We start from the raw sequence: 13,491 nt of genomic DNA, 5'->3' as shown, positions 1-13,491 counted from the left end.
TATTACTAATTCCGCATTTCCATCTACCCCCGGTAACCTTTGATTCCCTTGTCTATCAAGAATCTATCTACCTGTCTTAAAGGTACTCAATGACCCCCGCCTCTACCGTCTTCTGAGACAGAATGTTCCAAAGTCGCACAGCCCTCAGAAAAAAATTCTCCTCATCTTGTCCTAAAAAGCTACACCCTAATTTTAAAACAGTGCCTCCTAGTTCTGGACTCACCCACATTATTCACTAATGATTTATAATTACACAGAAGCAAAATGAATACAGCCAATAGTCAGCCATGCAATATTTGACTTGCTTTAAATTGTCCGAAACAAAAAAAATCCACAATTTTAGGGTCATGTCAAATCTTTTAACTGAGGCTTTGCTGAATTTAATGTTGTGTGCTCCTTCATACTATGGAGTCCCAGGTGATATGAAAACGCAATGTTAAATTCTGCGCCGTAACAATTCTATGATTTTAAAAAGGTAATTCTTAACCCTCAGATTATCCATTTTATCTTTCAAGCAGCGTGACACTGCAGGCTTTTGTTTATCTCCAACGCACAAAATAGACATCAAATAACATGGAGAAGAAAAGAGTTGACGTTTCGAGTCCACATGACCCTTCAACAGAACTTCAGTTCTGTTGAAGGATCATGTGGACTCGAAACATCAACTCTTCTTCTCCACCACCGATGCTGCCAGACCTGCTGAGATTTTCCAGGTAATTCTGTTTTTGTTTTGGATTTCCAGCATCCGCAGTAGTTTTTTGTTTTTATCAAATAACATGACTGTTCTCAGACACATAGGACAGTACCAATATGGGGTGCAAACTCACCTGTGTTAACATTTTGAAATATGACAATGAAAGCACTGGCCACTAACAGCATATTCAAGAACCAACTGGAAATCTCACCAGAAACCTACTATTACCCATGGATGAATATCTGCATTGGCTCATTTTTCCCATATAGCAAAAGCATTTCAGAGTTCCACTTCAAACTGACAATATATAGGGCTCTCTAATTTTGAATGAATACAGAGAATTTCAGGATTAAAGTAAGATGGGTTCTGGTGATAGCACAGTGAATGGTTTTTAATTCAAAGTAGACCCCATTTTAAAGAAGAAAATATTTTAAATAAAATTTTAACATTTTAGCAAAAAATGTCCAAATTCCTTACCAAAGTGAAACCAGAGACCCAGGGTTATGCTCTGGGGACACAGGTTCGAATCCCACCACAGCAGATGGTGAAATTTGAATTCAATAAAAAAGTCAAACCATTGTTGGTTGTCGTAAAAATCCATCTGATGTCCTTCAGGGAAGGAAATCTGCCGTCCTCACCTGGTCTGGCCTACATGTGACTCCAGACCCACGGCAATATGGTTGGCACTTAAATGCCCTCTAAACAAGGGCAATTAGGGATGGGCAATAAATGCTGACTTAGCCAGTGACGTCCACATCCCATGAACAAATAAATTTTAAAAATTAGATATTCACCTCTTTATCATCCATTAATTCTGAATATCCTTAAAACAATTCAAACAAATTTATTTGGCTTAATCATCTTGTCATAAACCAGTACAGATTTGGAAGTATTTGTTATGGACTTGAAATTCTTCCTTGACAATAAGTTTCAATATTCTGTTCCAATATAAACATCAATCCAGCCTTCATATTAATGCTCTCTCTTGTTATTTACTTTTCAGTTAGAGTAAGTTTCTAAGGCTAAAAGAGAAAAATAATCATGCAGAAAAAAAGATACATATTTCATAAGTATGCCATTAAAAATCTGACATCTTGGGCAGGCCCCTGGGGCGAGGTCAGCTGCAATTGTCCTCTGAAAATAGAGCTCCCGAATGGCAGGCCAGTCTTCCAATATCTCTGTGACACACTGGAATTTTTAAAGGGAGAGAAAGTGAGTGGTGGAGGATGGCTGGCAACACACATGCCTCCAATTAACTTGCTTTTAAGCTCGTTGAAGAGCTTGTTAATATATTGGAGAGTGACAGAATCAAATTTTCAAAGTTAACAAGGGGAAACTCAAATAGTTTAGGGCAAATTAGCACATGACTGTTGGGAACATAACAGGGAACAATTATGGATTGTGGCTACTAATGAAACATTTTCCAATATTAGGTTCTCCTGCGGTGGCACAAAGTTGCCGTCCCTTGAGCAGAGTAGTCCAAGTACTTGAGCAGTGAGCCTTTGAGCACTTGTGTGGACGGTGCAGCTGCTGGCCCTCTGCTCGCTCCATTCCTTCAGGCAATGGTAAGCCCAGTGATGCCTGCCGTTTGCCTTTTAAAATCGCCCCACAGAACTAGATCCTATCTCCTTCTGGTGCCCAGCACCCCTAATTGGGTGCCAAAATTGCCTCCAGGCCAATTAGGGTCTCTTGCATTAAAATTCACATTACATGACTGATGCTGATGTGGTGCCAGGTCAGAACCTGAGAATGGTCCAGACATCAGGTTCCTGAACCCGGGCTGAAATTTCAGGCCCCTGATTTAATCACATGTTAGATGTACATCCCTCACACTATACACGTATAACAACTGAACTATACAACACATACTTTCATCATATTAAGTCACACTTAGTTAGCAACTTGTGACTATTCTATGTAATTGAAAATAAATGATTTCAAATACTCGTTCAGCATTGTGACAAATTTTTCTCCAGGAAACAGCACATGAAGAGACTGCTCCTCATTTTCACAAAATTAAGTCTCTTTACATTAAAGCTTGTTTAACATAATATGAATACCTAATGGAGCTTCACGCAGAAGGGATACAGATGGAGCAGCTAAGAATTTAGGAGGCTTGTTTCAAGGAAATTGAGAAGGAAGGTTTTAAGGTTTTCTGAAAACTAGATAGGAAATAGCAAAGCAAAGGTGTTTAGGAAATAAGCCCCAAAGAATAGGACCAAAACAGCTGAAAGCTCTCACTGAGGTAGAATATTGAGAAAGAGAGGAGCACAGGGTCCCAAATTGCAGGTTGTGACTGAGACTTAAGGCAGAAGGAAATTGCAGACTAGGTGGGAAGCTTATCCAAAACTCCAGCACCCACATTCTGTCATACATTAGATTTCTAATCCATCATCCTGGGTTTTAATGAGCTCCACTTGTACGGGTTTGTATTTGGTGTTTTGGGATCCAGTGGAAATCAGCAAAGACATAACTGACAGGTGAGCAAGGGTTAATGTATGATAGCATGCAAGTGCGAAACTTGGGATAAGTAGGAGTTTGTATAAAGAGGAGCTTCGGAAGCTAAGAAGAAGTGTGTTCAAGAAACCTCAGGGAAACATAAGCATGAACAAGAGTTTCATCAGCTTTCAAAAGGTGAAAGCTAGGGGTGAAGGCATATAGAAGGGGCTTGACAGGGTAAATGCTGATAGGTCGTTTCCCTTGGTTGGGGAATCTAGAACATGGGGCAGAGTCTCAGGATAAGGGGGTGATCATTTATGACTGAAATAAGGAGAAATTTCTTCACACAAGAAATTGTGAATTTTTAGAATTCTCTATCCCAGGGGGTTGTGGATGCTCCATCATTGAATATATTCAAAGGCTGAGATAAACAGATTTTTCGTTTCTCAGGAAATCAAGAAATATGGGGAGCAGGTGGGAAAGTTGATTTGAAGTCGAAGGTCAGCCATGACTTTACTGAATGGAGCAGCAGCTCAGTCTATCATATGGTCTACTCCTGCTCCTAATTCTTATCATCTTATGTTTTCTTGGTGACAGATAAGACCAGCATCTGATTCAGCCTTATTAAGCTTCTGCTGGGAACCAAAGAAGATAGCTTTTATCTTTCCTGAATTCAGGTTCATCTGCAGCTTAACATCAAGGCAACCTGACAACATAAAAATGATTGTAAAATTGAGTGTTGCCAACATACATTTTCTTACAAACCAGTTAGGGACCAGTGACTTTTGTTATAGAGTAGACAAAAATTGAAATCCCAATCATTTACTCTGAGAATAAAGCCATAATTTTCCATGGTTTCAGACAAACAGAAGAAATTTTTACCATACAAGAGTCCTTGGTGAGACCTCACCTGAAGTATTGTGTACAATTTTGGTCCCCTTTTCTCAGGAGGGATATACTTGTCATAGAGGGAGTGCAACGGAGGTTCACCAGATAAATCCCTGGGTTGGGTGCCTGTCTTATGAGGAGAGATTGGGGAGACTGGGTCTGTATTCCCTATAGTTCCAAAGAATGAGGGGTGACCTAATTGAAATTGACAAAATTCTTACAGGGCACGACAGGGTGGATGTAGATAAGATGTTTCTCCTGGCTGTGAGTCTAAAACCAGGGGATATAATCTGAGGATAAGGGGTAGTCCATTTAAGACTGAGAAGAGGAGGAATTTCTTCACTCAGAGGGTGGTGAATCTTTGGAATTCTCTACTCAGAGGCCTGTGGAAGCTCAATCATTGAGCATTTTCAGGACAGAAATCAATAGATTTCTGGAGACTAATGATATCAAGGGATTATGGAGATAATGCGGGAAAGTGGCAGTTAGATGATTAGCCATGATCTAATTGAATGGCAGAATAGGATCAATGGGCTGAACAGCCTACTCCTGTTCCTATGTTCTTAACAAAGCAAACAGTCAATATTATCTATCTTAGACTCTAACATACAGAATTAACATAAGGTAAACATGAATTAACAGTCAAACTGTGGTCGAACACATCACAAATACAAATGGAAAAGTAATAGGAAACAGAGACTCAAAATGATAACTGTGTTCCTCTCCGCTGATGCTGAGCTTTTCCAGCTATTTTTGTTTTTGTTTCAGATTTCCAGCATCCGCAGTATTTTGCTTTTATCAGAGTAATGGTCAATGATATTTTTCAGGCTGGAGGAAGGTTTGTAGTGGAGTTCCCCAGGGGTCGGTATTGGGACCCTTTCTTCTCCTGATATATATTAATGATCTAGATCTTGGTGTACAGGGGACAATTTCAAAGTTTGCGAATGATAAGAAACTTGGAAGCATTGTAAACTGTGAGGAGGACAGTGTAGAACTTCAAAAGGACATAGACAAGTTGGTGGAATGAGTAGATAGGTGGCAGATGAAGTTCAATACAGAGAAGTGTGAGGTGATTCATTTTGGCAGGAAGAACATGGAGAGACAATATAAAATAAGGGGTACAATTCTTAAGGGTGTGCAGGAGCAGAAGGACCTGGGTGTATATGTGCATAGATCATTGAAGATGGAAGGGCAGGTGGAGAGAGCAATTAAAGCATACAGTATCCTGGGCTTCATTAATAGGGGCATAGAGTACAAGAGCAAGGAGGTTATGCTGAGCTTATATAAGACAATTTCAAAGTTTGCGGATGGTAAGAAACTTATTAGACCTCAGCTGGAGTATGGTATACAGTTCTGGGTGCCACACTGTAGACAGGATGTTAACGCATCGGAGAGAATGCAGAAGAGGTTTACAAGATTGGTTCCAGGGAAGAGAAACTTCAGTTACGAAGATAGATTGGAGAGGTTGGGACTGTTCCCCTTGGAGCGACGTCTAAGAGGAGATTTGATAGACGTGTTCAAATCATGAGGGGTGCTGGATAGAGTGGATAGGGAGAAACTGTTCCCGTTTATAAAAGGATCGAGAACGAGAGGGCACAGATTTAAAGTGATTTGCAAAAGAAGCAAATGTGGTCTGAGGAAAACCTTTTTCCCCACAGTGAGTGGTTCGAGTCTGGAATTCACTGACTGGAAGTGTGGTGGAAGCAGGTTCAATTGAGGCATTCAAGAGGGCATTAGATAATTATTTGAATGGAAATAATGTGCAAAGGTGCGGAGAAAAGACAGGAGAATGACACTAAGTCATAATGCTCATTTAGAGAGCCGGTGCAGACATGGTGGGCTGAATGGCCTTCTTCTGCACCGTAATAATTCTGTGATTCTGTGAAATTGCATGTTAAATGGCGGACGCAACATGAATTTCTCAGCAGCCCACCCAGACATCAGTGATTACCATGGGACATCAAAATCCTTTAAAACTCTGTCTTACTCATGAGGGATTTCAACTCCTCTCTTCTGAGAGCCTAGCAGATTTCCCTCAACAACAGCTCCAAGTCAGACTGTCCCAACAACTACTTGCTTCCTAACTGCTCAATCTCTTCTCCCGAGACTGCATTCCACTAGACTCACAAGGCTGCACTCAAGCATCCAATTACTAACACCATTCCAGCTCTCTAGCTCACTTCCTGACTTTTTAAAGTCTGTCCACCGTCTACAAGGCACAAGTCAGGAGTGTGAGGGAATACTCTCCACTTTCCTGGATGAGTGCAGCTCCAACAACACTCAAGAAACCGGACACCATCCAGGACAAAGCAGCCCACTTGATTGGCACCTCATCCACCACCTTCAACATTCACTCCTCCACCACTGACGCACAGTGGCAGCAGTGTGTACCATCTACAAGTTGCACTGCAGGAAATTGCCAAGGCTCCTTAGACAGCAACTTCCAAACCCATGACCACTACCATCTAGAAGGACAAGTGCAGCAGATACGTGGGAACACCACCATCTGCAAGTTCCCCTCCAAGCCACTCATGATCCTGACTTGGAAATATATCGTCATTCTTCAATGTTGCTGAGTCAAAATCCTGGAACTCTCTCCCCGTCAGCACCTATACCATATGGACTGCAGCAGTTCTAGAGGGCAGCTCACCACCACCTTCACAAGGGCAATTAGGGATGGGCAATAAATGATGACCTAGCCAGCGATGCCCACATCGCATGAATGAATTAAAAAACCCCAAACTGCCAGCTTCACAGAGCAAGCTGTTTCAAATCAGCTTCATTAAGCTGACAATTGCTTCTGGAGCTCAAAGAAGACCAATCTCCCCAGCTGCACCAAACAACTACTGCTCCTGGCCTTCTCTGAGCCCCAGCTGCTGGGAGTTAAAAACAGTACTTCAGCTGTATGGAGCTAGCAACTTTCTGTTGCCTCCTCAGCTCCAGGCTAAAAACTATCACTTTCGCACTGCCGCCAAGTTTCTATGTTCCATGGTTGGGTTTTCACAGCATCTTCCCAGCCAAAGGGAACCTAGAATCGAGCATATGCAGGCCACCCGCTGGGCTTGGGAGCACCGAGCATGCCAAGAGTTGTAGTCCTCAACCTTTGTCCCGATAACACCGAAAAAATCTACAAACAGATTCCCTCAATATGAAAACTGCCTTTATGTCTGAAAATAATATTTTCAAGAAATAGAATGTAAACATGGAAAGGCCAAAAATGGAACCTTGGATACTTGGAGGTGATTGTGCTGGAGGAGGAGATGATATTGCTGCAGCTATGCTGGTTTTGTTAGGATTAGCAGAAACAGAACCAATTGAAGGTAATCATCTCAAGGAGGATCACAGCTGAGAGAGTGGAGAGGATGAAATGATCGACTGTGCCAAATGCTATTGAGAGGCTGAGGTCGCACTTAAGGATCTTAAGATCATTGTTCAGTGGTATCATGCCGATTTTCTAATGCATTTCTGCTTTTCTTGGATTTTCTGCTAAAGATACATATCTTTTCAGTTTTGGTACCATTCAAATTAAATGAACTGGAAATACCACCCATAGATGTTACAGGCAAATGCCCGGGCAAGAAATCAACACCTGTAGAAAATGAGCGATTGGAATAAAAATGGCAAGAGAAAATAAGTGAATAGTAGCTTTCCATGGAAACTCAATTGATTTTTTTCCCCTTCCTATTAAGAATTCACTAGCCTCTACTTGGCTCCTTTCCCAACAGTGGAATCAAACCAGGAACCAAATATGTTGAGAACTGCAGATGCAAACCCACAATCCAACACTCAATAGTACAGACAGCTGAAGTGTCAGTGCACCACACCAAAGATAGAACAGAGTTCACAACTACATAGATGAGATGGAAATCAATTTTTCTAGGTATCTGGGAACAACAGCTTTTGTTCATACACTGCCTTTAAAAAAATGTCCCAAGTACTTCACAGAGATGTAATCAGATTGAAATAGATGGAAACCAGTGAATATATTGGAGTGACCTAAGTTTTAAGGAGGACCTTAACAGAGGGCAATGAAATGGAGAGGGATTTCAGAAGGGAATTGCAGGTGTAGTGGCCCAGAAGATTGAAAGCACTTCTGCGAACAGCACGGCAAAATGAGGAAGGAATGCCGGAGATCAGCGAAACAAAGTATTTCAGGTATTTACAGGGCTGTAGGAAATTACAGATGGGGAGGAGGGTGACAAGGCCACGAAGGGATTTAAACTCAAGGATGAGAATTTTAAACTGAAGGCATTGGGAGACTAGAAACCCATATAGGTTACCAAAGATAGGAGTGATAGGAGAATTTGGTGCGGATTAGGATATAAGCAAGAATTTTGGACGAGCTTTAGTTTATAGAGAGAAAGGTGGTAAAGCATTGTAATCATTGAGTCTGGAGCAGGCAACGGCATGAATTGGGTTTGCAGCTGCAAACGGGCTGAGGCAGGCACAGAGGTGGGTGATGAAATAAGTGAGATTTCTGATGGAAAGCATATAGGTCGGCAGTTCAACTCATGGTCAAGTAGGACACTGAGGTTGCAAACAATCAACCCAAGACAGTGACCAGGTAAAGTGATGGAATCGGTGGCAAGTGGCAAATGTACAAGATTTTGGCGAGATCCCATGACGCTGGCTGGAGGAAATTGGAGATATTGGCTCGAGTACAGCATAAAAGCTGGTATGGGCTCGTTGGTCTATATGGTTCATTTCTGTGCTGTATATTTTATGTAATTCTATGTAAGCAGCACAGGAATGGGAGCAGTGGTGAAATTAAAGAGGTAGTGGAAAGGTAGTGGTGGGCGTCATCTGTATACATGTACTCTTTTGAACACATTCTCACTAAATTTCTGACCCTTCAATTTCTCTTCCTGGCACCCACGTCAACTGACATTGAAAATGGATTCCCCCTTCAGGTACTATGCCCTCCCCTTTTAAAACAACCATCATCACACCACGCAAAAGCTGACATCTTCTCTTCCTAAGATAAAAGCAAAAAACTGCAGATGCTGGAAATCCAAAACAAAAATACCTGGAAAAACTCAGCAGGTCTGACAGCATCTGTGGAGAGGAATACAGTTAACGTTTCGAGTCCATATGACTCTTCAACAGAACTAAGGAAAAATAGAAGAGAGGTGAAATATAAGCTGCTTTAAGGCGGGGTGGGACAAGTAGAGCTGGATAGAGGGCCAGTGATAGGTGGAGATTGCCAAAAGATGTCATAGACAAAAGGACAAAGAGGTGTTGACTGTCAACACCTATAGATCCAACATCTATAGATTTGGGATCAGCTTCCATGTGTAAGATACCATCAAAAGTTTGCATTTAAATAATGTCTGCAATGTAGTAAAATGGCCCAAGGCATTTCACAGAAGTGTTATCAAACAATATTTGACACAAAACTATGTAAGTAGAAATTAAACCAGGTGACCAATAGCTTGGTCAACAAATAGGTTTTAAGGAACTCCATAAAAAAAGGCAGAATTGAAGAGGTGTTAGAGGTTTAGGGAGGCAACTCAAGAGCTTAGGGCCTAGGTGGTTGAAGACATGGATGCCAATTGTGGAATGGCTAAAACAAGTAATGCAGAAGAGGTTAGAATTAGAGGAGCGCAGACATCAGAGAGTTGTAGGGCTGGAGGAAAATTCAGAGATAAGGCAGGATGAGGAATCAATATAGGTCAGCGAGTATAGAGGTGACAACAGGGTCAACAAAGCTAAGTCCGAGTTAGGATACAAGTAGAGATTTGGGTGAATTCAAGTTTATAGGGGCTGGAAGATGGGCGGCCAGTCAGGAAAATTTTGGAATAATAAAGTTTAGAGGTAACAAAGACATGAATGAGAGTTTCACCAGCAGATAAGTTGAGGCTGGGACGGAGTCAGGCGATGTTCCAGAGGTAAAAGAAGGCAGTCTTGATGAAGGCACAGATATGTGGGCAGAAGCTAACCTCAGTACACCCAGCTCTACCTCTACATTACCTCTCAAAGACTCCTTCACTGTATATGCTGTCAGACTACTCGTGAGGCATCTAGTCTTGGATGAACTATAATTACTGCAACCAAATATTGGGAAGACAAGGAAATTGTCTTAGACTTCAAGCCACAAACTTCATATTCTTGCCACCAATTCCATCTTTCTTCTGGGCCATTGCTGAGCTGAGTAGACTATTTGGAACCTCCACAGTCTATTCAATTATTCAAGTGGAGATTTAGACCCCTTATTAGGGCTGCATGCACTCCATTTTTAAAAATCATGCCTCTATGAAGGCTTTACATAAATATATGTTGTTGTTCTGATAACAGACTGGGTGGCTGTATATAAATATAAGATCTGAACCGTTGATTGGAGTTTATGGTGTGGCTTTAAACCTTCCAGAGGATACTTGGACATGATCTTTGTTGCGACAAATAAAAGAAAAATGCTGAGAATGCCACCAGGAACTCTTCATTGCCTTCAACGACCTGACAAAAGTATTTGACTCAGTAAATCACAAGGCTCCATGGATTGTACTCCAAAGATTTGGACGTCCAAGAAACTTCATCACAATCCTGCAACTGCTTAATGATGACATGACTGCAACTGTTGAGTGGGAGATCTGAAACAGATGCCTTCAAAATATGGATCGGTGTCAAGCAAGGCTGTGTGATAGCCCCCACACTATTTATAATCTACCTGACAGTGGCTATTCACCTCATTAAAGATCAACTGCCTTGTGGTGCAGGTATTAAATACCACCGAGATGAAAAAAAAACTTCAAACTCAGTCACCTATGTGCCAAAATTAAACTGACCACCTCGGACCACATGATCTACAGTTTGTGGATGACTTCAGTGACATTGCCCACTCTGCACCAGATTTGCAAGCCATTCTTGATCTCTTCAATCTAGCATAAAGAAACTCAACCTGTCCTTGAATGTTGCCAAAACAAAACACATATCAATCCACACCTGGTCAGTCAAATATTCCAACACTGATAATTATTGAAGAAAAAACCCTGGAATATCTTGAGCACTTCCCATACCTTGGCAGCCACCAGGTCACCATTGACGAGGAGATCCGGCACCAGATCAGCTGCGCCAGCTCAGCTTTCTACAAACTATGGCAGCGAGTGTTTGACAACAAAAATCCCCGCAAGTCAACAGGAGTCCTAGTGATCAGAGCAGTTGTCATCACCACACTCCTGTCCTGTAGTGAGGCCTGTATCAGTGACACATTAAGAGCACTAGAGAAATTCCAACAGCAACATCTCCACCACATTCTCCGGTTTCAATGGGAGGACCGTCAAACAAACTCTAGCATATCTTCCTGAAGCCAGCTCCACAAGCATTCAGACAAAATACATGCAAAATCAACTTTGATGGACTAAACATTGTATCCGGATGGACGAAAAGCCTACCCCTCCCATCAGGTCCTGTTTTTTCAACTCTCAAATGGCCAATATTCCAGGGGAGGACAAAAACTATTCAAAGATACTGAAGCTCTCCTTGAAGTGTGACAGCATTGACGTTAATGACTGAAAGGAGCTTGCTACCAATCGCTCAAAATGGTGAGAACATGTCCATAAAGCTACATCACGCTTTGAGTCACAACGTCTTAATGAGGAAAAGCAGCAGCAGAGGATCAAAGAGAAGGAAGCACATCTTGCACTCCAGATGCAACTGTCTTGTGGGTCATCCTGTCCCATGTGCTCAAAGATCTGAGAGTTCAGGATTGGCCTGGTTCAGTCACATGAAGACCCATGGCAGAAACTCGTGCCTGAATAGATGTCATCCTCAAATCAAGGGACAGCCAATGACAACTATTTTTAGTGAGGCCATGCAGTTATGAACTGCAAGCCTTTTTGATTAGTTGGAATAAGTAAATATGATGAATGAATTTGAAATCTAGCCATTTAAAAATTAAACACACAGAACTTGATGATTGGTCTGATCTACTTGACGAAATGTAAAATGCAAACTAAATTTACAGTTGAATGAAGTTTCTCTCAATTATTCAAAATTGTGCTTTTTAAAAATACAATATGATGGACCAGATATAAATAATTTATTTTATTTTAATTCAAGGATCTCATAGGCACCACTATTTTAATCACATGATACGAAGATGGTGCAGGAATGGTCATTGATATGAATTTGAAACGATCAAGAAAGGGTAGAAAATAATGCATTACCTGGCAATTCGAAGAATGGGCACCACTACATAATAAAAGCCTACATCCCCGGAATGAGATTCATTACCAGAGTTTAGTCATATTCCTATATACACACACACACACACACACATACAATGTAGTGATATAATAAATATTCAAGGATGCTCGAGCTTAGAAGATTTTTTTTGTCAAATGTTTCATTTCGGAAACGCTATCATCTGGCTATTATTACGTCATTAGCTTAGCAACAGCTCTTGGTGGTGTGTATTAATCAAAATTAGCTTCTTTTCATTGAATTGTATTTGCAATTTAAATGAAAAAAAAATGAATCCGTGGGTAAGTTGAAGAAAAACTTTCGTGAAACTATTAAACCGAGGTTGGTGGGGGGGTGTGAGGAGGGGGAGGGGGGTGAAATTAAGACACTTTCCCAATACTACAGAAACACCCAATGTCCATTCAACGTTACGTATATCCTGTTGTCGATTATATCATATTTGCACATTTTTAATCGATCTTAAAACAAACGCAGCTTCTGCCTCTTATAATCTTAAATAAAACTTGCTCTGGTATATTCGACACAGAAAAATATTCACCCAGCCGCTAAGTTCCCCCACCCCCAGGAAGTAAAATATTAAATGTATCTCAAAAATACATATTTGTTGACAAGATTTATCTCCGAAAATAGAAATCGGTTCATAAAAAAAGTCACACAATCCTTTTTATAACACGCAATGCTTGATAAACTGGATAGAGTCAGGGGACAGGGCTGGAGCTGGTGTCAGGAAGGTGGTTGAGCTGGAGCTCAGCAGCCACTTCTTACCTAAATAGGACAAGCGAATTAAGCGGGGATCCTCCAGCCCCAGCGAGCGCTTCCTCACATCCCACACCAGGTTAGTGGGACGTGACATCCTGCCGCTCCGCCGACTACACAAATACCTCAACTACTGCGGGCGTCCGTCATTGTCCACCCGACAGACACCCAAGGGAGTTAGAGATACCGTTAAACAACCGCCCCGGCCGAACGGCTCCTTTTTCACATCGTTGTTATTATTGTGGTGATCACCGTCATGTTGGCGCTGGGTGAATACCCGTCTGTCAGACCCCGAAACATCGCGAGATCCTGTTCAAACGGCCCGGGGGGGGGGGGGGGGGGGGGGAGGTGGGGGGGGGGGGGGGGGAGAGGGGAGAGGGGCGGGGTCAGTTCTGCGCTCTCAAACTCACCTCGTCACGCAGGGTGATTGACGTCCTCACTAACCAATCGTGTTTTGTTAAGTGATGGGCGTCGCTCGGCGAATGAAGGTGAAGGGCGGATGCGCGCGCGCGCAC

At 41.9% G+C, this 13,491-nt stretch overlaps 1 protein-coding gene across 9 annotated transcripts in view; it reads right to left on the bottom strand.

The window, feature by feature from the left end:
- The window catches only part of dcaf6 (ddb1 and cul4 associated factor 6), a 174,668-nt gene extending 161,373 nt beyond the window's left edge, over positions 1–13,295 (bottom strand). For 5 of the 9 annotated variants that reach the window (XR_013579150.1, XM_078559690.1, XM_078559691.1 and 2 more), the window contains exon 1: positions 12,986–13,267. Coding sequence is in view for 8 of the 9 variants with exons in the window: in XM_078559690.1 (XP_078415816.1) it covers positions 12,986–13,073 (88 nt within the window). In the remaining variant the exon portion in view is untranslated. Of the gene's footprint in view, positions 1–12,985 lie in introns of all 9 variants that reach the window. The other 4 variants (XM_078559693.1, XM_078559694.1, XM_078559695.1 and 1 more) reach the window with 2 other exon arrangements.
- Between the last annotated feature and the right edge of the window lie 196 nt (positions 13,296–13,491).

Source organism: Cetorhinus maximus, chromosome 16 (assembly GCF_964194155.1).
Source record: "Cetorhinus maximus chromosome 16, sCetMax3.hap1.1, whole genome shotgun sequence".
Taxonomy (NCBI): domain Eukaryota; kingdom Metazoa; phylum Chordata; class Chondrichthyes; order Lamniformes; family Cetorhinidae; genus Cetorhinus; species Cetorhinus maximus.
The sequence above is the reverse complement of the archived record's forward strand: the minus strand, read 5'-3'. Positions and strand labels throughout refer to the sequence as shown.